This window comes from Symphalangus syndactylus, chromosome 23 (assembly GCF_028878055.3).
Source record: "Symphalangus syndactylus isolate Jambi chromosome 23, NHGRI_mSymSyn1-v2.1_pri, whole genome shotgun sequence".
Lineage (NCBI taxonomy): Eukaryota > Metazoa > Chordata > Mammalia > Primates > Hylobatidae > Symphalangus > Symphalangus syndactylus.
In genome coordinates this window covers 18,080,795-18,106,381 of record NC_072445.2, presented here as the reverse complement: position 1 = coordinate 18,106,381, position 25,587 = coordinate 18,080,795, and the positions used below count along the sequence as shown (strand labels likewise).

The 25,587-nt window shown below is 56.7% G+C and overlaps 3 protein-coding genes across 10 annotated transcripts; 2 read left to right on the top strand and 1 right to left on the bottom strand.

Annotated features, from left to right (window-relative positions):
- Window positions 1-128: 128 nt before the first annotated feature.
- On the bottom strand, window positions 129-9,274 carry TMEM151B (transmembrane protein 151B). Of its 2 annotated transcripts, XM_055263059.2 has the most exons (4): window positions 8,694-8,782; window positions 7,976-8,128; window positions 6,026-6,466; window positions 129-4,144 (listed from the first exon to the last, which is right to left on the bottom strand). In XM_055263059.2, the coding sequence occupies exons 2-4, from the start codon at window positions 7,985-7,987 to the stop codon at window positions 3,020-3,022; spliced, it is 1,578 nt and encodes a 525-aa protein (XP_055119034.1). In that variant the 5' UTR covers window positions 7,988-8,128; window positions 8,694-8,782; the 3' UTR covers window positions 129-3,019. The 2 variants fall into 2 exon arrangements, with proteins under 2 accessions (XP_055119034.1, XP_055119033.2); XM_055263058.2 differs by lacking the exon at window positions 7,976-8,128 and having other exon boundaries at window positions 8,694-9,274.
- Window positions 9,275-13,831: 4,557 nt separating this feature from the next.
- NFKBIE (NFKB inhibitor epsilon) lies at window positions 13,832-21,373 on the top strand. The gene is given in 7 exon segments (XM_055263071.2): window positions 13,832-13,987; window positions 13,989-14,629; window positions 16,950-17,052; window positions 17,745-17,967; window positions 18,992-19,080; window positions 19,249-19,488; window positions 20,248-21,373. Coding segments are annotated over 7 exon segments (1,503 nt in total). The 5' UTR covers window positions 13,832-13,846; the 3' UTR covers window positions 20,314-21,373.
- Window positions 21,374-21,982: 609 nt separating this feature from the next.
- Window positions 21,983-25,408, top strand: SLC35B2 (solute carrier family 35 member B2). Of its 7 annotated transcripts, none has more exons than XM_055263068.2 (4): window positions 21,983-22,141; window positions 22,658-22,819; window positions 23,044-23,194; window positions 23,883-25,408. In XM_055263068.2, the coding sequence occupies exons 1-4, from the start codon at window positions 22,131-22,133 to the stop codon at window positions 24,819-24,821; spliced, it is 1,263 nt and encodes a 420-aa protein (XP_055119043.1). In that variant the 5' UTR covers window positions 21,983-22,130; the 3' UTR covers window positions 24,822-25,408. The 7 variants fall into 7 exon arrangements, with proteins under 7 accessions (XP_055119043.1, XP_055119041.1, XP_055119044.1 ...); XM_055263066.2 differs by having other exon boundaries at window positions 22,658-22,851; window positions 23,040-23,194; XM_055263067.2 differs by having other exon boundaries at window positions 22,007-22,141; window positions 22,658-22,851.
- Window positions 25,409-25,587: the final 179 nt, after the last annotated feature.

Here is a 25,587-nt window from a genome sequence, read left to right as displayed (position 1 = left end):
CCAGTGGACTCCTCTGGGGAGGCAGCTGTAGATGACGACTTCCAGGGAAGGATGACACAATCCCTGCCACCCACCCCAGAGAGCTTCCCTGGGAGGGAGGGAAAGAAGTGCCACACTGGGACAGGAAGTCAGTGAGTCATCCACGACTTTATTATCCACCAGTTTGATTTGTACAATCTTTGCGCTTAAATCCACGACAAAAAGGCCACAGTGTGATGCACCCAATTGACAGAGACCTGTCTTCTCCCCAGCCAGGCCCAGCCCACCCCACAAGCCCTTGTCCCCAGGACACATGGAGCCTTCCAGGTGCCCTCCACGAGTCCCCATCACTCTGTAGCTGTCTACCCTGGGGCCACACCTACAGCAATCACATCAGCCCGCAGGGCCACAAGAGACCTAGCTGACTGATTCAGGCTGAGCGCCATTGCCCATCCTCCTCAGGCTGATTGGCCCAGAGCCTCCAGAACTGTGTCCCCAAATGGCAGGTCATAGGCTACAACCCCAGTCCAAGAGTGCCTGCTCTCCAGGGACTCCTTCCGCTAAGCAGGCGCTGAGCAGAGCACCAAAGGGGGCTTGGGAGTGACTGCATGTGTGTGCCTGTCCAGGCAACCTAGAGTCTGTCTGTGCCTGACACCCTCTGACAGTTCCGGAGTGCAAACGTGTAGGTGTGAGGGTGTGTGTGTGTGTATAGCCACAGCTGCTAGCAGAGGTTCTAATTAGAGAAACAAGAACATTCAGTGTAAAGTTTAATTTTAGAGATTAATTTTCTGGTTTTCGTTTTCCCTGGCAATCAGTAAAGCTACCAAGAAAATAGACCAAAGAATTGGTTTCTCTCTAAGTCTGTGCATGTGTGGGAGATGAGGCTGTCTGAGGCGACCTAGGCAGAAATGGTCAATACAGGCCAAAATAATAAGAGAGGTCCCCTTTCCCCTCTTCTGAGACCAGGCTCTGTCTCAGGAACAGGCCTGAGGGAGGAGGAGCCACGTTCCTCCTTCCTTGGAGCCCTGAGGTGGCCAGGCTGTCCCCACACAAAGCATGACATCCAGGTGCCAGCTGGCTAAGAAATGGAACCTGAGGCTGCAGCTCACCACCTGTACCTCACAGATGTCCATTCAGAGGAAAGAAGGGTGCTCCAAACGCCAGGCCCCCAAGGAGCACAGACTCTGGGTCCAGGCAGGTTCAGTGCTAGTAGGCAGGTGGGCACTGCTGCCCAGGAAAACCGGGTGGGCAGCTGTTTCCCCCGCCCAAGCCTCCCCCTCTCTAGCCTCTTCTCCCTCCTCACTCAGCCACCTTTACCTGAAAGTAAAGCTAAACCCTTTAGAAGCCATGGGCCATGGTATCCCCACAATTTGGGCCCCTCACACTCCCCTCTAGGAAGAAGGGAAGGGGAGCCAGAGGCGATGTTGCATAGGTGGAGGCCACACAGTTGGTGGTGCAGACCTAGCTGGGCTGGAGGAAGATGAGAGGGGCTAAAGGAGGGTAAGGAGGAGTTCTGATGGCTCAGGCGAAGTAAGAAGCATCAGGGGTGAGAGATGTGGGTGGCCCAAGGGTTATCCTCTCTAGCCTGAAATGTGAGCTCAATCCCTGGGTGCTAAATCTGCTGGGGAGACTTTAGCCAGGGGAGTTGGCAGGGCATGAGGGCTGTTCACAGACATGCACACTGAAGCACATCAGGGTGGAGGTGGTGGGGGGAGCACAGGGAGAGAAGGCGGTGTCAGAGCTTTAGGGGAACAGGACGTGGGGCCAGCGCCCTGGGGTGGTGGCAGGATGCCCCTTTGAAGACCCTGCGACACACAGCAGGGCTTCAGCTCATAGGATAGGGAAGGATGGAAGGGTTGGGCAAGATTTAGAGAATGCTTGCCTCTGACCCTGCCATTGGAATTATTTCTCCAGTTGGGGCTTGTGACAATGTCCTCAGTCCCCCAGAGATGTGTTTGAGCAACAAGCACACTCCACTCCTCCGCACAGGTTTAGGGAGGCAAAGGCCGCCCCCACAGACACCCCACCTCTGGAGGTCCTTTTCCTCTACCCTCCACTGCCCTCTCCTCTCTTACTCCCACCTGCTTCCAGAGGTCCCCGTTGTCACCCAGGTCTATGTCATGCTCTCTCCCCTTAGTCACTCGTGCTGGCCAGCTTTAATGAGTGCCACCTGGGTGGCATCTCACTCTCTAAAAGGGGTACACACTCAGAACCCAGGTGAGAAGGCCCCTGTTGGGAGGCTGCGGAGTTTAGAGAGAGGACTGAGGTACACAGTCCTCCACATTTCACTCCCCTCCCCACTGCACCCTGGCAACAGCTCTGCAGGACCAGGGAGCGGGAGGTGAGTGACATCTGTGCGGTGAGCACAGTCCCTCTGGACCTGGAGTGGGGGCCCAGTTAGATAAACAACAGTGGAGGGAGCTGCAGAAAGGAAACCCCAATCTTGGGGTCAGCGCCAAGAAGAGGGCAGCAACATTTCCACGGTGTTGGATGGAGGCTTGGGGCTGACACCTGGCCCCAGCCTCAGACCCGCTGAATGCATTAGCTAGTTGGAATCCAGCCTGCTGGTCACCAAACCATCGCCCCCTCCATAGAGGGAGGCCCCAGGGGAGTGAGGCCACGGAGGAAGGAAAGCCCCAAGTTCCCTTCTCCACAGCCTCTAAAGCTCCCATCCACACGCCAGGGTGGCCCCTCAGACAAGGCCCAACGCGGGGCCCACGGCACGGTTGTCATCCAACAGATCTGTTGAAGGGCTGGACAGGAGGGAGGTGTCCCTTTAGGAACTCAGGGGTGGGGCTGGAAGAATGACTCTGCCAGGGGGATCTTGGGGAGCAGCCGACCCCCTCCCACCCATCGGTCTCTATGTACAGAGACAGCGAGGGTCTCGGCCCCATCCAGGTCTGTCTTGAGGCCCTCACCTCCCTTTCCCTGCCCCCTGCGCGGCCTCAGTCACCGTGGTGACTCGCCCTGCGTCGCGCAGGGAGCACAGTCCGGCGAGGGGCAAGGAGGAGGACGGCGCGGGCCACTCCGGGGCGGGAGGTCACAGTGAGGTCTCTACGCAGGAGCCGTGGCGGTGCAGCGGCCTGTGGCTGTGGCCCAGACACCCCTCCTGCCGGTGGACGATGAGGACCGGAAAGTAGAGGGCGTCGTGGTAGGGCGGCGGCGGCCCGGCCTCCTCCTCGTCGTCGTCCTCGTCGTCCCCCATGCTGGCCTGGCTGGACAGCCGCGTCTGCTCCGTGGGGCAGCTGGCCTCGTTGACGCTCCCGCTGCGGCTGCGCCACAGGCAGCTGCGCCGGGAGCCGTAGAGTCGGCCCAGCGAGAAGCGGCTGCCCCCGCAGCCCGCGCCCCCACCGGGCCCCGGGCCGGCCCGCGGGCTGGCGCAAATGCTTAGGGCGCTGCGCGAGAAGATGGACGAGCTGCTGACTGCGCGCTGGCAGTGCTCGCAACTGCGCCGGTAGGGAGCCACGCCCGCCGCGCCCGGGCCGCCTACCCCGCCGTAGCGGCACGAGGGGGCGTAGCCGCCGCCCGCCCCGCCGCAGCGCGTCCCGAGCCCCGCCAGGTCCATGAGCACCGCCTCAGAGTAGCTGGGCACCAGCTGCTGGTTGGAGCGGATGTGCCACTCGAGCTCCGTGCTGTCCACCGTGTTGACCCGCGGCAGGCGGTGGGTGAGCGGGGGCAGCAGCTCGTCGCTGGGGCTGAGGCCGCCGCCTGCGCTGCTGGCCGAGCCCGGGCCCTCCAGGCCAAAGAGCTTCTCCACGTGGTAGTGCGCGTAGGCCGTGCGGTACTCGGCCAGCACTCGCAGCGGCCACGACAGCGTGAGCAGCGCCGCGGCCCAGAAGGCCGACGAGCAGGCGTACCAGGGCGGCCGGGCCGGGTCCGGGAAGGCCACCATGAACTCACGGAAGTCCACGTTCTTGAGGTGCATGCCCTCGCGTGCCTCCATGTAGTCGTCCAGGCCTTCGTTCTCTGCGAAGAAGCGCGCGCGCTGGCACAGGTACGCGTTCTCGGCCTCCACGCTGGCGAAACTGAAGCACTTGGTGAAGCGCAGCCGCGTGGCCGGCGCGCCCTCCAGCCCCACCAGCGTCTTGGACACGTCGCGAACGCCGCAGCGCGCGTAGTCGAACTCGGCCTCCGCCACGTGCGTGTTGACGCGTTCGTGGTAGACCTGCGGCGCGGGGGGCAGGCAGCGGGGTCGCGCGGAGCCTGTCAGCGGTGCCCGCTTCTGCCCACTCACCCTTTCCCGCCCCATCGCTGCTCTGGTTGCCTGGTCGGACCCTAAGTCTGTCTTGGTTTAGGTGCCGGCTGGAGCTGGTTAGGATCTTTCCGTCTGACTTAGAGAGCAACTGACGCCCTCTGCGTAATCAGACGTGAGGACCAGACTAGAACCAGCCCTACCTGTGCGCATTTACTTTTTTTTCTTTTTTCTTTTTTTTTTTTTTGAGACGGAGTCTGGCTCTGTTGCCCAGGCTGGAGTGCAGTGGCGCCATCTCGGCTCACTGAAAGCTCCGCCTCCCGGGTTCATGCCATTCTCCTGCCTCAGCCTCAGCTGGGACTACAGGCGCCCGCTACCACGCCTGGCTAATTTTTTGTGTTTTTAGTAGAGACGGGGTTTCACCATGTTGGCCAGAATGGTCTCGATCTCTTGACCTCGTGATCCACCCGCCTCGGCCTCCCAAAGTGCTGGGATTACAGGCGTGAGCCACCGCGCCCGGCCGGGCATTTAAATTTTAACTAAGCCCTGCTTCCTGTAGGGGTCAGGCCCTGGCCATGAACTGCCGCTCTGGCTTGCCTGATCCATTTGCCACTGCCTCTGTTTTCCAAAGTGCCCCCACATCACCACAAACAGCCTCCTCTTCTTCTTTCTTCCCTTTTACAATTGTGTTTCCAAATGAGTTCCCCAGAGGCACTCCCTTAAGAACCCCTGTATCTCTAGTCTCCCTGTTCACGCTGTAGCTATCTTCAGCCTCCTTCCTGCTTCTCACCCGCCCCAGGCTTCTGTCTATTGATCCTTATACTGAGATAGATGGCCTGCATCTGGGAACGTCTCCTCCAGGACCCCAGTATGTCTCATCCTGGCAAGTCCACAATAGGTGCTGATTGACCTGCCCACTCTCAGTGAGACTTCCTACGCCCACCTCCTCTTAGACCCTTGAACTTGAGATCCAGGAAGCTGGGATTGAGCCTAGCACTACCACTTAAGAGCAGCAGACTTTGGACAAGTCACTGAGTTTAGGTGTCCATACCTGTGAAACAGAACTCGGTAGCAGTCACCTCACTGAACAGGTGAGAGCATGCTATGATACTGGGCATGTGAAGCCATCTCCAGCCATTAAGCACTATTTTTTTTTTTTTTTTTTTTTGAGATGGGGTCTCGCACTGTGGCAATCACAGCTCACTACAGCCTCAACTGCCCAGGCTCAAGCGATTCTCCCACCTCAGTTTCCTGATTAGCCGGGACTACAGGTGCATACCACCACACCAGCTACTTCTTTTTATTATTTGTAGAGATGGGGTCTTACTATGTTGCCGCCAGGCAGGCTGGTCTCAAACTCCTGGCTCAAGAGATCCTTCGGCCTCACCAAAGTGCTGAGGTTACAAGCCTGAGCCACCACACTCTGCCATTAATCACTAAATAGATCCATTAAGCACTGAACAGTATATAGATCCTGGAGCCAGATTGCTTGAGTTCAAGTCTCATCTCCACCACATACTGCCTATTTGACCTTAGACACGTTACTTAAACTCTCCAGGCCTCAGTTTCCTCATCTGCAAAATGGGAATACCTGCCTACCTCACAAGGTTGTTATGAGGGTTAAATAAATGATTTGATGTGTGTAAAATGCTTAGAGCAGAGCCTGGCTCCTGGTCAGTTATTGCTGTTATGATTATGGTTGTTGCTATTGCCCTGCTGTTGCAATGCTCATGGGAGCTCGCTGCTGCCTTTTGCTCCTCCCACCTTCCCCCCAGGGAGGTGGAGAGGGAGTGAGGCAGCACGTAAGTGCCACCTCCCATGTTGAATGTCCTGCACTCCCCACCAGCTCCTCACCTGGGTGGTGGTATAGGCGTCTCCGTTGCGGTATCTGGTGACCTGGCGGGTGCGGCGGACATAGTGGTAGCTGATGGCCTTCCACCAGATGCAGGGCGTGGCTTGCTGCATGCGGCCTACACGCTCCCGCACACTGCTTACATCAACACGGTGCTGCAGCTCATGGCGGGCTTGGCAGTGCCAACACTCCACCAGGTAGACGGCGTACAACATGAGCAGGAAGGCCAAGGGGATGTAGACATAGCCGTTGGAGCAGGGGCTGTCATGGTACATGAGGCTGTTGCCCTGGTAGGCGCTGCTGAAGGTGAGGCGCGTCACTGTGGTGACGTGGCACCAGGCCACTGCCCCCAGGCAGCCGTACATGAGCAGCGAGAGCAGGAGGCACTTCCAGTGGGACTCACGGCAGAGGGACTTGGTGAAAGAGGGCTGGATGGGACGCTGCTGCTCAGGTGGGCAGGGAGAGGGGCCAAGATGAGTGGGAAGTGAGAGCAGGCAGGACCCAGCACAGAGATGGATACAGGGATGGAGGGGCAGAGGCCAGCACCAGAGATAACAGGCAGAGAGAAACGGGTATGGAGAGAAAAGGTGAGACCAAGATGGGAGCCAGGGGCCAGAGGTAGAAACAGAAGTGACACAGAGCAAGCCATGAGGACAGGAAAGGGGACCGGATTGCCAGTACAGGAAAGTGCAGAGAGAGACACCCCAAGAGGCAGAGAAGGATCAGAGCCAGAGATGGAGGCCCAGGCAGCAAACACAGATGGATAGGATGGTACCCAGCGAGCATCCAAAGACAAACACGAAGATGGCAATGAAACAGGAGAAGATGTGGACAGGGAAGACAGGGGAGGACAGACAGGCATCAGCGAAGGCAGGTCCCCAGCCCAGACCCCTTCCAGGTCCTCTAGAAAAGGGGGAGGGACCCACTGACATCACCTCCCCACTTAACAAGTGGGGTCCTCACTTCCAGAATTTTTTCAGTCCTAGGTTCTAGAGGAGCTAATCCCCTCTGACCCATCCACCTCCCTAACCCTCACAATTAGCCTAACACCTGCTTTGGAGAAGGACCTCCAGAGAACCCCAGGCCCTGTCTCATTCCCCATGTTCTGGACCCTGGTTCCCCTGTGAGTCTCCCTCCTGCACCCTGACATCCTTCCCTTTGTCCTAGGATGGGAGGGAGGGGGCTGGGGTCCCTGAGCGGCAGGCAGTCCAGGAGGAGGTATCCAGAAGGGCAGAGGCATGTGGCTGAGGAGAGGACAGGCATAGGGGATGTGGGACCGGGGTAGCGAGGACGATGTTTGAAGCCCAGCAATTTGTCAAGAGAAAATTATTTTTAGTACTCTCCTGGAGCCTGTCTGTTAAAGCTCCTGGCACATTCTGTCCCAGGGTTGGCCCAGGAGTTGTTTACATGTCTGGCTCCCCACTACATTGGGTACTCCTGAGGGCCCACGCTTCATTCTCTTTGCATCCTAGGTGCCTACCGTGGTGCTGGCCCCCAGCAGCCACATCCTAATTGAGTGTTGAGTTTGATTTCTTGTAGTGGCCTCTGTTTTCCCACCCCTCCTCTCTGCTGTCTAGTTTTAGGAACCCATCCCCCACCAAACACACACACACACACACACACACACACACACACACACACACACACACAACCTCCTGCTGGGATCCTGACTTACCCCCTCAATTCCTCAGGCCTGACCTAGAGGCCAGCCAGGAAAGAGACGAAAAGAGTGGAAAAGAAGAGTACAGTAATAGGCATCGGGCCCTAGATCTAGAAGTATGGATAGTTAGGCGAGCTAGGAAATAGCACACAGTACATGTGGACAAGGAGATTAGGGTACCTGTGCCTTTCGGGGAGCCTTGTCCTTAGGAGGTATGAACATATGGGCCCCTTCGTGTGCCTACCTGGTTGTGTGCTTGTCCCCATGTGGGTACCTCTGAAAGGGGCTTTACCTGCAGGCCCATCCCCGCTTCTGTGCCTCTGCTCTAGTACAGGGTGCATGCGTGTGCACAAGTGTGCATGGGAGGCTGGAGTGGGGGTGCTCCTGGGACTTTCCTCCGTCTCTTTGTCTTCAGGTTCAGAGGACTGAGGACTAGGGACCCCAACTAGGGAGATGAGGAAGCAGCAGGAGCCTCGTGAGAGAGAGGTGCACACCCCCCCCCCCACACACACACACACACACACACACACACACTCACTTCCCATGACCACAGGCGGGCCCCCCTGTACACATCTGACCTCCTTAGGGTCCCAGATCAGGTAACACCACACTTCCCCATGGTACCCTCCTCGTTCTGTAGCCCGTACAAGTCGCCCTTCCTGGCCTTCAAGGTAGCATCCCCCTCTGTGAGACAGGATCTCCGCCACTGTCCCCACCCCGGTAGAGCATAGCCCCCTCTCTCATAAGCCCAGGGTCCGCGAGGCTCCGCCCCTAGGCCCCTCCCCCTGCCCGGGACCCCTGAGCCCCGCCCCCGGCGCGGCCCCTTCCCCGGCACCGCGGACAGCTCCGGCCGCCGGGTGGGGGCGGCGGCGGGGACTGCGGCTGCAGCGGCCGGCTCGGGGTGCGGGGCGCCGGCCGCGCTGCGGCGGAACCAGCGGGGGCCGCGTGCGATGGGGGATGGGGGGCCAGGCTGCGGCCGCGCCCGGGAAAGGGGCGCCCTAGACTCTCACCTCCTCTCGGGCGGGGCCGTCGTCCGCCGCCGCCACTGCCGCCGCCGCCGTGAGCTCCTCCGGGACCCCGGGGCCGCCACCGCCACCGCCGCCGCCGGCGGCGCTCTCTCCCGCGGCCGAGCCAGGGGGGGACATGGCGTAGAGGGGGCGCGTCGAGCTCAGGACCTCCCAGGGGGCTGCCAGGGGCCGGGGGCATCCTGCGCGGGCCCTGGGGAGAGGACGGGAGGGGGCGGGGCCCTCGCTGCTCCCCACCCCCCGCCGGGGGGGAGGGGGCCCGGAAAGGGCACCGGGAGTAAGGGGCTGGGGGCTGAGGGTGGGAGGCAGGCTGGGGGGCCGGGCCGGGGGGGCCGGGGCCGGGGGCGGGTGTCACCTTGAGGCCCTCGCGGCGCCGCTCCGCCTCCCGCCCGCTCCCGCCGCCGCCTTTTGTCTGAGCCGAGCTGGAGCCAGCGCGCCCCCCCTTTCCTCCCAGCGCAGCTGAGCCCCGCCCCCAGCCCCCCAAACTCCGCCTTCCCAAGCCTACCTAATAACCACCCCCCGAAGGGGTAAAGCAACAGGGACTCCCCACACCTCTTCCCTGCTCCCAGCCCTGCTCACTGCACCTCCCTCCCGCGCTCCCATCCTGGGAGAATCTATGCCGCAACCCCTCTCCATCTGTTCTCCGTGGACTAGGTGCCCGAGGTTCAACCAACAGCACCCCCAACACACACACATCTCTGGTTCCCCCAAGTTCCCGGGGCACAGGAGTGGGGAGAGGAAATTGATTCTTGGAACCCTAGAGAAGATCCTTACTCCCAGTTGCGTGGTGAAGGGGTTAAGGCAGAAGCTAGACTTCCAGAGGAATGGAATAGGGGGAAAGGGAAGAGATTGAAGCCAGATGTGGGAAAGGACTAACAGAGGGCAGAGGGGAGGGCATTGGAACTGGCCTTCACTGAACCATCTTCCTTCCCTAAAAGAACAGCTCCAGAGAAGCAGTGAAGTGTGTGCAATGCCCTAGGCTGGAGGGCAGGAAACCTGAGTTCTAATTCTCAATTCTGTCTCTGTCATTAAGGAGTTACGTGACCTTGGGCAAGTGCCTTCCTCTCTCTGAGCCTTAATTTTTTCAACTGTGCAGAGTGAGGAAGTTGACTGGACAATTTCTAAGGCTCTGATTTGTGGGTGTAGGAAGCAGGCCAGGCTGAGCTCTGCAGGCAGCCTATCCTTTTAGGCCATCCACCCCACACTGCTTTTCCCTTTATCCCCTGGCACAGCAGGAAGGACCCTGACATTTATTCATTCATTCATTCCTGGATGTCTCCATTCAGTAAACAGGTGTTGGGTACCTATTGTGTGCCCCATACAGAAATGAAACACAGTTTCCTTCCCGCAAGGAGCACAAAGTCTAATGGGGAGAAAAGAACATGAGCACAAATTCTAATGGGGAGAAAAGAACATGAAAAACAACCATTATGAAGAATATAATAAAAGCCATGCATGATCAATCTTGTGCATACACAGTCACTGTGGAATCCTACTATGTGTCATTAGAGTCTTTGACATATAGTAACTGTTCTCCCCAATTACTCACAGGGAACCAAGGCAGAGGGAGAGTAAATGGCTTACTCAAGGTCACCTGCTAGCACTCACAGAGCTAGTCCTAGAATTCAGATCTTTCCCACTCAAAATCTATGGGGAATATTTGTGGGTAGGAAGTTAGTTTGGGGCAAAGCCTCGATGTCTGATTTTGGGGGATAGGGTACAAACACACTGATCTGCCCAGGATATTCCTTCCCCTTATTAGGGACAGGAGAGCCACTGCTGCCACCCCTCTAGTCCCACTCCTGGCCCTGCCTTCATTTTACTACTCTTCTCTTTCCAGGTGAGGTGAAGGTGGCTCTCTGTCCAACTGTTGCTTAGAGCTATCCAGCCTGCATGGTCCTCTGCAGGTTGATGGGTCCATTCTCCCTGCCCAGAGGAAGGCGGCTATCCAGAAGAGGCGGGGGTCTTGTTCACTCCCTTAGCAGAGGCAGAATCTCACTTGGTGGCTCATTCCAGCATCTCCCACCCATGCTTTTTGGGAAGCTGGCCTCACAGCTAACTCCAGCCCCTCTTGTTCCAGTTTCAACCCCTTCCACGCAATTCAGTCCTCACTGCCCACAGAGAACAGAGCCCCTAACCTTGGCCTTTCCAAACCCACAGAGGATCCTCTCGTGCTCCCCATTTAGGCGCCGTAATCTTCCTCTTGACACCCACCCCCCACTGCCTTCCTGTCTCCACTTCAAAGGGCTTTGGAGGAGGGACAGTTTAGCTCTTTTTGGCCAACCCTAGAGCTCCCAAGAGACAAAAGGCTACCCCTGCCTTCTCCATTCACACACAGTACCCTTCCCTGGAAGCTACAGGAAAGGGGAGTGAGGCAGGGGGCGGTGGAAGGAGCCAGCTGACCGGCTGGTCACCATGGAAACCAGGCCTGTTTCCTTAAGATGAGCCTAGCTGGGGTGGGTGGAGGTGGGGAGTAGGGGCACAAAGGGAACCAGAAAACAACAGAGAGAAAGACGAGGGGCCCAGCCTCAGAGAAGACTGGAGCTGAGGAGGTGAGGTCAGGTCCCTAACCATGCTGTGGCTTAAGTCAAAGTCCCCAGGTCACCCTTTCAGATAACACTGCCCTGGTCGGATCTCCCCATTCCTGGAGCATTGGAAAGGATTCCTGTCAAGTGCAGGCTCTGGTAGTGGGGCCAGTGGGTGACTCAATGCTGACCTCATGTGGCCATAAAAGGGACTGCCACACACCTGTTACGGCTCAGGGCCAAACACCTGGCTGGGTTGAGTGGGTTTTTCCTTAAATTCAGCCTCTGTATGAATAAAAAGGAGGTCCTTGCACACTCCTGAGTTCTTATGTCCTTGCGGAGGGCTCAGACACTCCCACCCTATGTGGTTTACATCTTGATAAAGAAAAGAAAGTTTCACTAAAAAATATATATAAGTTTTGGATTAGATCAGAAGCCATCTCTGCACTTTCTATTTTAACTTGAGCAAGTCAACTCACCTCTCTGGGCCTCAGTTTCCCAACATTAAAATGGGGATGATAGTGTCAGATTTCGTGTGGGTTATTTTGTTTTTGTTTTTAGACTGAATCTCACTCTGTTGCCCAGGCTGGAGTGCAGTGGCACGATCTCGGCTCACTGCAACCTCCACCCTCAAGTGATTCTCCTGCCTCAGCCTCCCAAGTAGCTGGGATTAATTACAGGCATGTGCCACCAGGCCCAGCTAATTTTTGTATTTTTAGTAGAGATGAGGTATCGCTATGTTGGCCAGGCTGGTCTTGAACTCCTGACCTCAAATGATCCACCCACCTCAGCCTCCCAAAATTTATAGGTGTGATTACAGGCGTGAGCCACCGCGCTTGGCCAAATTTTGAACCCAGTTGGCCTGGGTCTGGAGTTTATTACTATACTTTTGCTGCAACCTTTGAGGACTGGAGAGGAACATGTCAGGGGAGGAGATTGAGAACATCTGATATCATGCTGACTCAAGGGAAGGAGATGCTTCAATTTCCCAGGCCTTTCCCCTCGTGGCTCCTCACTGGGCCTCATGCTCATCACATCCTTCCCACTCTGGTCCTACATGGGGTTGAAGAACAGTGGGCCATCTTCTCCCCTCAGCCATCCCCCAACTCTTCTGCCTCCAATTACCCCCCAGAGACTAGGTCCTTCTCCTCTCCCTATCTCTCTTCCCTTCCCATTCTCAGTTCAAATGGAACGTTCCTTGCCTCTCACCCCACTGAGTGGCTGGCCCCTCTGTGTACCCCCACAACACCCTGTTCTCACTTCTGTCTTATCCCAACCACTCTGAGCTGTCATTGCCAAGGAGCTTTTTTAGGACCATGGGATTTTTTTGTTGGTCATGGGGGGTGGTTACTGGTTATTACTGTGATGGTCAGTTTTGCTTCCAGTAGAAAGAACAATGTCAGACATTACAGGAGACCTTCCATACATGTTTGTCAAGTAGGTGAATGATGGATGAATAAAATGAGGTTGCAGGGGAAGGGCCATGGGAAAGCTGGCCTCCCCCCTGCAAAACGTTGCTGTCTACACTCCTCCACCTTCCTTTCCCCAATGCTGGAGATGGAAAACCTACATGTTCCCTTGGGGATAACCCTCTAAGGGCATTGCTGGCGTTAGGCTGATAGCACTTGGAATACTGGGGAGGAATGAGGGAATAAATCATGGGGCATGGGCTTAGGGCTCACTTGTAGTGGGGTGCTCCCACGGCCTTCCTAGGCCCAGGGACAGCGAAAGAGGAAAGATGTTTTGGGACTAAGATTGGGGCTGTGTTGGGGACCTGAGCAGAGTGCAACCCAGCATGTCTGGGGCCTCCCCAACCTGACCCCACTTCCTTGACTGCTGGGGTTGACCAGAAACTGTAACTACCCAAGGCCAGGGTTTCACCCTTTGAGGAAGAAGAAACTCCACAACCACTTTGCTTTTTAGACAACAGTTTCCCTGAGAAGACGCTCTTTCCAAAAAAATATTTTCATGCCCAATTCCATGTGATGTGGGTCGTTGACACAGGAGACTGTCTTCCAAGACCCAGGAGAACTGCTCCTTTAAAGATAATGGGAGTCCCCTTTCCCTACCCATACTCCTGGGCACTGATAGGGAAAGATGAGAAAGCAAGAGAAATTGAGATAAATGGGCAGGGGATAGGAAGCAGTGCTTCCCCATCCCATCGACTACATGCCCTCCCCCAAAGATGCCAGCTTGTACAGACAATTAATAGATACTTCTTTTAAAACAAATGAATGATCCGGGCCCGGTGGCTCACAGCCTGTAATCCAAGCACTTTGGGAGTCCGAGGCAGGCAGATCGCTTGAACCCAGGAGTTCGAGACCAGCGTGGGCAAAGTGGCGAGACCCCCGTCTCTACTTGTAGTCCCAGCTACTCGAGAGGCTGAGGCAGGAGAATCGGTTGAAACCAGGAGGCGGAGGGTGCAGTGAGCCGAGATCGCACCACTGCACTCCAGCCTGGGCAACGGAGCAACACTTCGTGTCAAAAAAATAAAAAATAAAAATAAAACAAATGAATTAAGAAATAGAAGTGAAAGAAGGAAACAGTACATGCGTGGAACTAATGAATGGAATGAAGGAGGAAGGGGGAAAGAGTGAATGAATGAATGAGTGAATGAATCAACGAAGGAGTGAGTCAAGGCCCGGGAACCACAGACTCCAAGCCTACGCAGAGCCCGGGAAGGGGGATTCCGGAGAGGCGGGGCCTCTTTCCGGAAGCGCCCGCCGGGGGCGGGGAGGGGGCGGGGCCATCCGGCGTGAGGCGACCCTGTTGGTCCGGAGGGGCGGGGCGAGGAGGAGGACCCGCTTGGGCGGTTCGGCTGCCCACAGTAACCGCTGGGTGGACCTGGCCGGCGCTCCGAACCTTGTCCTGGCTGCGCTCCGGCCCCTCGGAGCCCCACAGCCCGGGAAGGAGGCCGCCGCGGGCCGGGCGCCCGCTCTGCCAAGCGGACCCGCAACCCGGAAAGGCGACGCGGCGGAGCCGGGAGCCGGATCCTGCTCAGACCGGGCCCCCGCGGGCCAGAGCCGCGGGCATGTCGGAGGCGCGGAAGGGGCCGGACGAGGCGGACGAGAGCCAGTACGACTCTGGCATTGAGTCTCTGCGCTCTCTGCGCTCCCTACCCGAGTCCGCCTCCGCTCCAGCCTCCGGGCCTTCGGACGGCAGCCCCCAGCCCTGCACCCATCCTCCGGGGCCCGCCAAGGAACCACAGGAGAAGGAAGACGCGGATGGGGAGCGGGCTGATTCCACCTATGGCTCCTCCTCGCTCACCGAGACCCTGTCCTTGCTGGGGGACCCCGAGGCTGAGGACCCGGCCCCACGCCTGCCACTCCCCCACGTGGGGGCGCTGAGCCCTCAGCAGCTGGAAGCACTCACTTACATCTCCGAGGACGGAGACACGTGAGTATGGGGGCTAGGCTGAATCGGGATGCTAACTCTGGGCCTGCCCAAGAGCCGCAACAGGTCGGGCATCCCCAGTCCCCCGTGAAGATCCTTCAAGTCCCCATTCGCTCTTCCAAACTCCAGACTTAACTCTCAGCCCACTTTTGAGGTCCAGCCAGGCCAAGGAATCATCTCTGTCCTCCCATTTCGGGGTGGACAGAGCCGGCAGGACCCTTAACCCAGCCAGCATCTTGGAAATCTACCAGTAATCCACCCCTAGGAAGAGAAAATTCCCCTGACCAAGTCCAGTTTTTTTGTTTCTTCTTGCTGGGGAAGGGGACATCCTTATTTGCTCAATATCTGGGATTCCCAGTTCCTGACCTCAGAATGCTCTGTCTCAAGGAACAACAGGTGCCAGTTACAGGTTGCCAGTCGGGGCCAGGAAGCTAAGCATGGGGGATGCCACCAGGGTGTAGGTTTGGGGCTGGTCCTCAGGAGGAGGGAGTGAGCCAGGCTGGGCACTGTTGCCCCAGCAGACAGATAGGCGGCTGGCTGCCCCAGCTTACTTCCTCCTCTGCTAAGAAAGGGGAAGTGAGGGCTAGAGTCAGTGTCCCTGACATCCTCTACCTCCAGAGCCCCCCGAGTCCCACTAACTGTCGTGTCTTACTCCCTCACTTAACCCTTCCTCCTCCAGACCCAGATGGAGTTTGGTGGGAGTGGGCCAGAGGGCAGTTGAAGTAAAAGGCAGTTGTGTGGGATGGGTTGGCCAGTTGAGGATTTAGCCCCCCAGGAAGAAGAAAACATTGACAGAGAAGGGAAAGGTTGGGAACTGGGGATGAGAAATAGAGTTGGGGAGGGCTGGAATCCCTGGTCAAGGGTGCTCATATAAATAGGAGTAGGGGAGGCAGGAGGTGGCTGTCCTAACCTGCTTTTTGGAGATGCAGGGTCCTAATCCTGGGTGGCCATTGATAAAGATAGCTGGTGGACCCAGTGGGTGGGAGAGGAGTGACCCAGTCCTTTCTGTACTCTGCCTGGATCACCAGCCCTCAGGCCCAGAACCCCAAGGTTTTGGGGGCTGCATGCAAGATACCTCTGATGACCTTTGATCCAAGGAAAGGGGACTTTTGACATTGCCGTCTTTTATTAGCCTCTCAGCCCCAGCCTCTTCCATCTCTAGTTAGAAGCAGGTGTTGTGTCCAGACTGGGTGTGTGTGTGGAGGGGAGAAGTGTCCGGGCTCCCCAGCGAGTCCCCAGAGAGGAGGGGGCACTTTCCTCCCTCTGTTGGAGGTGTCTGGGCTGTGGGAGGTATGGAAGTGGGAAGAGGAAGTGGGAGGAGGGGATACTGGGGGAGAGAGGGAGGTGGCTGCAAGAATGTGACCCAGAGAGCAGGCCCTGGCCTAGGGGATTTCCAGAGCAGTTCCTCCCTCCCTCCGTCACTCTCCTGGGCCTCTCCTGCTGCCTGCCGCCAAAGCCTGCCACCCTCCTGCCCAAGCAGCCCCCTTCCCAGCCCAGATGGGCCTTTTAGCCAATCTACCCCCCTCACTAATGCCCCAAGGCAGCTGTCCCGGCCTAGACCCTCCAGCATTGGCTTTCGTTTTCCTCACCTGACGCGGGGAAACCCCAAGACTGGAACTTCCCCTCCCAACTGCCCCCATTACCCCTAGATTAAGGTTCTTGGCCCCCTCAACAAATACATTTTCTGCACTACAAAGACCTCCTCTTGGAGGTCCGCACAGGAATGGAGGGCCTCTGTTAGGCCCGACCTGGTCTGTGCTATCTGAGAGGTGCCTCTTGACTCCCAGGGAAGGGCAGCAGGACGGGATGCTGCACTGTCTCCTTGCTCCTCTTCCAAGAGTTTCTGTGTCTCTCCCTTGGAATGTGTAACATTGAGTTGCTTGGGGGTACGGGGTAACCCTGCAACTGTCTCCTTCTTTCCTGTGTGCTGGGGTGATGGGGTGCTCAGCCCTGGAAACCCCCTCTGGACTACTTCGGCAGCTTTCAATTTGGCTTTGAGCTGCAGCTGGCTGGGCAGAGCCCTGAGGGCAAAGAGGAGTGGGTGTGGGCAGGCTGGACAGGAAGGCTGTTGTCCTGTCAGCACCCTTCCCACATGCCCACCCAGCCAAGGCCCTCCTGAAGGCCAGCAGTGGGAACTTGGAGCTCCAACCCTAGGATCCTGGCTTCCCACACCAACCCTCACTTCCTGGCCTACACTCTCACTTCCTGGACCTACCCTATGGGTAGCTAGTTAAAAGTTTGATGTGTTTCTTCTAACCCCAAGACCGCAACCCACTCTCTCTGGCCTGGGCCCTAACTCTAAGCCCCGCCTCTGCTCCCCTAGGCTGGTCCACCTGGCAGTGATTCACGAGGCCCCAGCGGTGCTGCTCTGTTGCCTGGCTTTGCTGCCCCAGGAGGTCCTGGACATTCAAAATAACCTTTACCAGGTTGGTGGCGAGAGAGGGTTATGCCCAGCTACCTGTTTGTGCCCTGGCAGCCATCCCCAGCAGCCACACCAGTCCAAAGGCTGCTCACTTAGGAAACCAGATGCCAGACACTGAGCTAGAAACTGAGGAGACAGACACAAGTAAGACATGGCCTGTGTCCTGAGGTGCTTGCATCCTGGGCTGGGGGACTCAGCCTGGTGACAAGAGTTGTGATAGAGACACATACGAGCAGCTATAGGGTCCAGTGTCTGTGTGCAGCAGCCAGGGAAGGCTTACAGAGGAGATGCCATCTGAATGGAGCCTTAACAGAGAGTTTTGCCAGGGAGAGACTGCCTGGTGCCTCTATCTTTCCTCCTGCAGCCTAACCCCTGGGGGTAACAGAGGTCTCCCCACAGTGAGGGGCTAGACTCATCTCCTACATGTCCTTTCTCCAGGGCCTAAGGTGACTTACAGGAAAAGCAGGGAGCTACTTTCTTCACCTTGCTTCCAGAATTGGGATACCAAGAGCTTGCTGGAGGAGGGGTGTGACAGGGGAAGGGCTTGGTAGTATTTCCTTGGAAAAAAACAGGCTATGGCCCTTATAAGCTGCTTTCAAAGAAGATGCTGGCAGCTGGTGATTCTTGAGCCCAAGCATGTTCCCAGAGGTGGGAGCATGCTGCAGTGGCCCCATGACCCTCTATTTGTGCCTCCAGACAGCACTCCATCTGGCTGTACATCTGGACCAACCGGGTGCAGTTCGGGCACTGGTGCTGAAAGGGGCCAGCCGGGCACTACAGGACCGGCATGGTGACACAGCCCTTCATGTGGCCTGCCAGCGCCAGCACCTGGCCTGTGCCCGCTGCCTGCTGGAGGGGCAGCCAGAGCCAGGCAGAGGAACATCTCACTCTCTGGACCTCCAGCTGCAAAACTGGCAAGGTGTGGACAGTCTTAAGGGCCTGTGGGATGAGGAGGGCATAGGAGATAGGGACCCCACTCTTGGGGAAGGGAGGGTCCCAGCTTGTCCATTGGTGCCCCTCCTACTGTAAGCACATAGATATTCAGTACATCTTCACCAAATGAATGAATGGATGATTTGATTTCAAATTTAACCAGTACCTACTACGTGCTGAGCAGAAAACTAAATCTTGCCCTTAAGATACTTAGTTTAATAGAGATTAGATGACCTGATTCATTCATTCAACAGAGATGTACTGAGGGTTTTCTATGTGCCAGACATTTTCCTAGGAGCTACACTTGCATCTGTGTGTAAAACAGAGAAAGACTGAGATGAGCAATAAATATAAGAAGTGAACTATGTAATATGTTAAAAGGAAGTAAGTGCTGTAGTAAAAAGTAGAGCAGAGTGAGAGGAAGGAATGTGGGGAGTAGGAGAGTTGATATGATTGTTAAATAGGGTGATCCGAGAAGGCCTTCTGGAGCCAGTGACATCTGAATAGGGCCTTGAAGGAGGTGAAGAATGTAAATTTGAATCGAAATCTCTATTACTAAGCAAGGGTCGGGAGTGTCCAGACCAGAAAAGAGAGCAAAAAGGCCAGAGGAGTACAGAAGGAAGTGGCCCCTGAGAAAGGGCTGGGGATATGAGGATCTGAGGTGGCTTTTCAGAAAAGGTGGCTTTCAGACTGGGCTTGAAGGCAGGTTGTGTGTGTGTGTTGTAGTTTGTGTATAGAAGGAGGGTGTTCTTTGGGGGTGTCACTCAGCAGCCTGACCCCTGAAGCATGAAAGTTTCAATAACATGACTCTGAAAAGGTGGAAACTTTGAGTTCCTTTCCCCTTAGACTTTTGAGGGGGTTTTGGGGTTTGCATTTTAACAGTCTTGTGATTAGAGACATTGAGTGTGGGCCGTGAGTCCCTTGGGGCTGAGTGGTAGGGAGGTCCCAGGAGAGAGGGAGTTGCTGGATGCAGATCAGCAGCCCTCACCCTCACCCTCACCCCATCCCAGGTCTGGCTTGTCTCCACATTGCCACCCTTCAGAAGAACCAACCACTCATGGAACTGCTGCTTCAGAATGGAGCTGACATTGATGTGCAGGTGAGGCAGCCAGCAAAGCACTGCCCAGCCCAGGGCCTGCCCCTACCTGACACAGCCCCAAGTCCCCTGCCCAGCAGTCAGAAGAGGTGGCATTCACCTCCTTACCCAGAGCCCAGGCCCAGCACACTGCCTCTGAGGACCCTGGCTGACATCCTTATTCCTCCCCAGGAGGGCACCAGTGGGAAGACAGCGCTGCACCTGGCTGTGGAAACCCAAGAGCGGGGCCTGGTACAGTTCCTGCTCCAGGCTGGTGCCCAGGTAGATGCCCGCATGCTGAACGGGTGCACACCCCTGCACCTGGCAGCTGGCCGGGGTCTCATGGGCATCTCATCCACTCTGTGCAAGGCGGGTGCTGACTCCCTGCTGCGGAATGTGGAGGATGAGACGCCCCAGGACCTGAGTGAGGAAGTAAGTGGCATATGCTTTGCTTTCCAGGGCCTCGCACACCCACAGCAGAGAGAGGTTCTGTCATTAGCTGAAAGGGCCAGGGAGCCAGGAGTCCTGGGGTATAACCAGGACTCTGCCACTGACCAACTGTGGGAACTTGAGCCTGTTTCCTTAGTTGGTCAGGACCAGGCAGCCAAATTTGGACTCTTACCGGGACCCTGCAGTTAAAGTGAATCAGCGAAGTTGGCCAGGTATGAGACCATGGTGTGGTGAGGCCTATAAGAACCCAGAGAGCCATCCCTGAGGGTCTCTGTACTCAGCTTCAGCAAAGGCTTACAGAGCAGGAATGTAGGCCCAGTTTTTCCTGGTCTTGGACTTTTTTGAGAGGTGAAACTCAGATTTTCTGTACAGTCTTTCCTATTTTTGAATGTTCAGTGTAAAAAAGAAACCTAAATGTTCTGCGAGGACCCAGCACCCCCTCCCCCTCCCCCAACAACAACAAACAACTCCAGGTCCATGGGCTGGATCACCTCTAAGGTCTCTCCTAACTCGGATATTCTGGCGTTATCTTAGAAAAGGAAGGCTTGCCTAAGTCCTCGGGGCTCTGCCAAGCCCAGAGGGGCCACTATTTTGAGGATTCGTATGAAGATTTGTTCCCTGATGGTCTTCAACTGTCGTTTGGTAGGGAGGGAGTGGCCCAACAGGTTTCCCTGGGTCCCCTTTCCCAAGTCGCTTTTTCCTATGTCCTCTGATCTTGCTTCTTTCCGTTCTCCTTCTCAGTCCCTTGTCCTTTTGCCCTTTGATGACCTGAAGATCTCAGGGAAACTGCTGCTGTGTACCGACTGAAGCCAGGCAGGGTCTGGGATCCTCAGGGCTCCACCTCTTTCCATCTGGAAGCCAGAGTCATAACTGCTGCAGTTTGGGCCCAGGCTGTGTGCTCTTCTGGTGCCCTAGGGACTGCTGTGGCCAGAGCCAGGGGCCAGCCAGTACAGTCCTGAGCTGAGGAGGAGGGACTGCAAGTGGAAGAGAGCCAGTCTGGAAGGAAGAGCTTTCCAGGTGGACAGGGATTCTTGGAAGACCCCCAAAGCCCCAGGTATCCTGGGTGAAGCCTGTTTGCCTCTCTTGAAAATGGCAGGTGCTCTTGTTTCTACCCATGTTGGATCAGCCTGAAACTGCCAACCAGTAGGAAACACAGACTTTCCTGAGTGAGAAGAGACTGAAATAGGAGCAAGCAGAACCCTGAGAGGCGTCCCATCTTATTGCTGTTGAGGACCCTGAAACACTGTTGTTTAAAGACTTCACAGAGAAGGCTCTGAACTGAGCCACTGGGGAAGGGAAGTTTCAGTAACATGACACTAAAATGGCAGAGACGTTAAAAAAAGTTTTTCCCTTCTAGAGCTGTTTTGCGCGCATGCATGTCTGTGTGCATTGGGGCTTTTTAGACAGGCCTGCCCTGTGACTTTGTGGTGGAGGCAGAGAGAAGGAAATTGTCCCCTGAGCACGGTAGGGCCTTGCTGGGTGGGGTCAGAGGCCAGTAGTTCCAGGCCTTTCTCTGTGTCCAGCACAGACCCTTGTCCTTGCTGTAGAAATGATGAGGGATGGAGGGACAGGAGGAAGAATGAGAGGACACACGCCCTGGAGCCCTCACCACTGCCCTAGGGGTTGCCATCTGGAGGATGGAGGAGGAGCCTGGGGACAGGGATAACCCAGGGAGGCTGGGCACAAGGGAGCTGACTCCACGTTTTTCCCATTCCTCACCTTCGAGGGCCCTGCTAGGTCACCCCTATGCTGGCATGAAGAGCATGGGGCAATAAACCAGCACAGTCGCTGACCACTTGGAGCGTCTCATCCAGTGAGAGAGACAGCCGTTAAAAGCATAAACATCCAAATAAAGATGTCCTTACAAGTTGCAGTGGGTGCTATGAAGGGAAAAGAATAGTGGGAAGGAAAAGGATAGAGTCGGTAGAGGGTCATGCTTTGGGTGGTCCGGGAACTTCCGCCTGAGGACTATCATCTCAACTGGGATGTAAGGATGAGGAAAGGGATGGGGGCAGAGCATTTGGGGGAAAGCCTGTGAATTAGAGGAACTGAGAGCAAGCCAGTGGGGCTTCACAGCGGGCGAGTGAGTGGGCGAGGAACGCGGGCGAGGCCATGTAGAGCCTCGAAGATCATGGGAAGTGGGACAGAATTACTACCCAGCCAAGAAAGGAAGGAGACACCTTCATCCTGTCAGAAAACGGGGAAACTAACACAGAGGAGGGGCTTGGGATGCAGAGCCTCAGTGTCCTCTCCACAAGATGGCAATGGTCGCTATGACCTCTGGGATGCTTATGAAGGGCGATGACGAAGCACAGGGGACGCGCCGGGCGGGCGCCTCTTCAGGGCTGGGGCTCCCCGCGCCCAGGGGCAGCCCAGGTCCCCGGAACCCGAGCCGCGTCTGCCTCCGGGCCGCGCGGGGGCGCTGTGGCCCGGCGGCGGCCCGGGGCGCTGCGTGGTCGCGGCAGGGGCGGAGGGGGCCGCGGGGAGGGAGGCGGGAAGAGCGCGGCACTTCCGCTGGCCGCTGGCTCGCTGGCCGCTCCTGGAGGCGGCGGCGGGAGCGCAGGGGGCGCGCGGCCCGGGGACTCGCATTCCCCGGTCCCCCTCCACCCCACGCGGCCTGGACCATGGACGCCAGGTGGGGGCTAGGGCAGCGGCGAGCTCACGTGACCGAGCCCCCGGGCCACGTGACTGCCGCGCCTTGGCACGGGGGCCGGGTGGGGTCCCGGCTGCTCGGCCGTCGGCCAGCATATCGCTGCCCGGAGCCAGCGGGGATGGGGGGTGCGGCTTGGTTTTGTGCTTCTTGGGGAGCTTCGGGCGGAGGGGCTAGGGACCCTGACGCCCCGGGAACGTGGAGGGGAGGGTGGGGGAAGGGGCGCTGCCTCTGACCTGAGCAGCCAGCTAGCGCTGGAGGGAACAGAGGAGACCTGTGTGGCCAAAGGGGCGGATTCGCCCCCGGGGAAGGAGGAAGCTCTGCCTGGCCAGTGCCGGCGCACCCCCTCCCCGCGAGAGAGAGAGAGGCTCTTTGTCCGGGCCGGAGCTGCAGCAGAGGAGGCGGGGAGGAGACTCCGGGCACTACTCCAGTGTGGTCCCCTCTGGAGGGCGGAGGGGGTGAGGAGCTGCGCCCTAATCTTTATGTCCGCTTTCCTTACAGATGGTGGGCAGTGGTGGTGCTGGCTGCGTTCCCCTCCCTAGGGGCAGGTGGGGAGACTGCCGAAGCCCCTCCGGAGTCATGGACCCAGCTATGGTTCTTCCGATTTGTGGTGAATGCTGCTGGCTATGCCAGCTTTATGGTACCTGGCTACCTCCTGGTGCAGTACTTCAGGCGGAAGAACTACCTGGAGACTGGTGTGTGAAGAAAGGGCGGGGAAGTGAGCTAGGTCGGGAAGGAGGGTATTTGGCCAGCAGTCCAAACGGGATATGACTTGGAGAGGGCGGGAGGACGGTAGGCCGGACAGCAGGGCAGGCTGGCTGCTCTGGGGAAGATGAAGTGCTATGGAGAAGATTTGGGGCTTGACTGTGTGTGCTTTCTTCAGGTAGGGGCCTCTGCTTTCCCCTGGTGAAAGCTTGTGTGTTTGGCAATGAGCCCAAGGCCTCTGATGAGGTTCCCCTGGCGCCCCGAACAGAGGCGGCAGAGACCACCCCGATGTGGCAGGCCCTGAAGCTGCTCTTCTGTGCCACAGGGCTCCAGGTGGGTAGGTGGGCTCAGCCTCTCTTCCTGGGTTGGATGCCGGTGGGCAGGGATTCTGTGAAGGTTTCCATTTTACCAGTCCCAGAGTTTTGCTGGTTGGTGTGTTTCGTGTCCTCCTCCCAGGGGCACACTGCACCTCCATCTCTGAGGTGTTTGGGGGAAATGCTCTTTTCTTTCCTCCTTTTCTCCTCTCCAGCACTGGTACTGAAAGTTCATGCTGTTATTTCAAGATGTCTAGTGCAGAAGAGAGGACTCCTCTTGCCCTATTCTCTGTGATTTCTACTGTGCCGTTATTATACTTCCTTCCTGCACTGGTGTCTCACATACTGTAAACGCACTGATAAAATTGTGGGGGAGCCATTCAGCCTTCCCCCAGTACTGCATGTGAGAGAGTGCTAAGATGCTGACCCCATGGCGTTTTGCCGTGGGTACTAGTTCCACCTTGAATATCATGTTGAGCTACAGATACCCAATTCTGAGAGTTCTTGCCTCCCTGAATTGGTTTTTCACACAGTTGATTCCCTACAAGGTGAATCCAGACTTAGGAGGGGAGAAGAAACTTCTACAGAGGAACCAAAAAGTGTGTATTTTCCTTTGAATCACTTAGGCATCATCCTGAAGAGGGAGAGGTCAATTGTCCACCTTTTCATTATCTTATTGTCTCCTTTGTCTCTACCTTCCCCAACAGGTGTCTTACCTGACTTGGGGTGTGCTGCAGGAAAGAGTGATGACCCGCAGCTATGGGGCCACAGCCACATCACCGGGTGAGCGCTTTACAGACTCGCAGTTCCTGGTGCTAATGAACCGAGTGCTGGCACTGATGGTGGCTGGCCTCTCCTGTGTTCTCTGCAAGCAGCCCCGGCATGGGGCACCTATGTACCGGTACTCCTTTGCGAGCCTGTCCAATGTGCTTAGCAGCTGGTGCCAATACGAAGCTCTTAAGTTCGTCAGCTTCCCCACCCAGGTGCTGGCCAAGGCCTCTAAGGTGATCCCTGTCATGCTGATGGGAAAGCTTGTGTCTCGGCGCAGCTACGAACACTGGGAGTACCTGACAGCCACCCTCATCTCCATTGGGGTCAGCATGTTTCTGCTATCCAGCGGACCAGAGCCCCGCAGCTCCCCAGCCACCACACTCTCAGGCCTCATCTTATTGGCAGGTTATATTGCTTTTGACAGCTTCACCTCAAACTGGCAGGATGCCCTGTTTGCCTATAAGATGTCATCGGTGCAGATGATGTTTGGGGTCAATTTCTTCTCCTGCCTCTTCACAGTAGGCTCACTGCTAGAACAGGGGGCCCTCCTGGAGGGAACCCGCTTCATGGGGCGACACAGTGAGTTTGCTGCCCATGCCCTGCTACTCTCCATCTGCTCCGCATGTGGCCAGCTCTTCATCTTTTACACCATTGGGCAGTTTGGGGCTGCTGTCTTCACCATCATCATGACCCTCCGCCAGGCCTTTGCCATCCTTCTTTCCTGCCTTCTCTACGGCCACACTGTCACTGTGGTGGGAGGGCTGGGGGTGGCTGTGGTCTTTGCTGCCCTCCTGCTCAGAGTCTACGCACGGGGCCGTCTAAAGCAACGGGGAAAGAAGGCTGTGCCTGTCGAGTCTCCTGTGCAGAAGGTTTGAGGGTGGAGAGGGCCTGAGGGGTGAAGTGAAGTAGGACCCTCTCAGCATCCCCTTCTACTGTAAACTCTGAAGGAGCTGGCTCAAAGGGCAAAATGCAGGTGTTTTCTCAGTATCACAGACCAGCTCTGCAGCAGAGGGTGGGGGAGCCCAGGAGGCAGCCTTCCCTTTTGCCTTAAGTCATCCATCTTCCAGTAAGCAGTTTATCCCGAGCCCCAGGGTAGACAGTCCTCAGTGAGGGGTTTGGGGGTCAAGAGGGCATAGGTAGGTTCCACAGTTCCCCCTCCCACAAGTTCCGTTAAGTCTTGCCCTAGCTGTGCTCTGCCACCTTCCAGACTCCGTAATACCTGCATTTCTTACCCTGGTGAGAAAAGCACAAGCGGTGTAGGCTCCAATGCTGCTTTCCCAGGAGGGTGAAGTGAAGATGGTGCTGTGCTGAGGAAAGGGGATGCAGAGCCCTGTCCAGCACCACCTCCTATGTCCTGGGTCCCTAGGCTCTGTTCCATGAGCCGTTGCAGGTTTTGGTACTTTAGAAATGTAACTTTTTGCTCTTATAATTTTATTTTATTAAATTAAATTACTGCAGTGGACTTGGTCCTGTGTTTTGGTTGACTGAAAGGGCATTATTATATGGTAGTTTTTCCAAACTGCCTTCAGCTTCAGTGTGTGAACTCTTTGAAGACTCACTGGTATTCTGTATCTTAACTACAAAACCAGCTCAACTTGCTATGCTCATGAAAACAGCAAGAGCTGGGGGGATAGAGAAGCT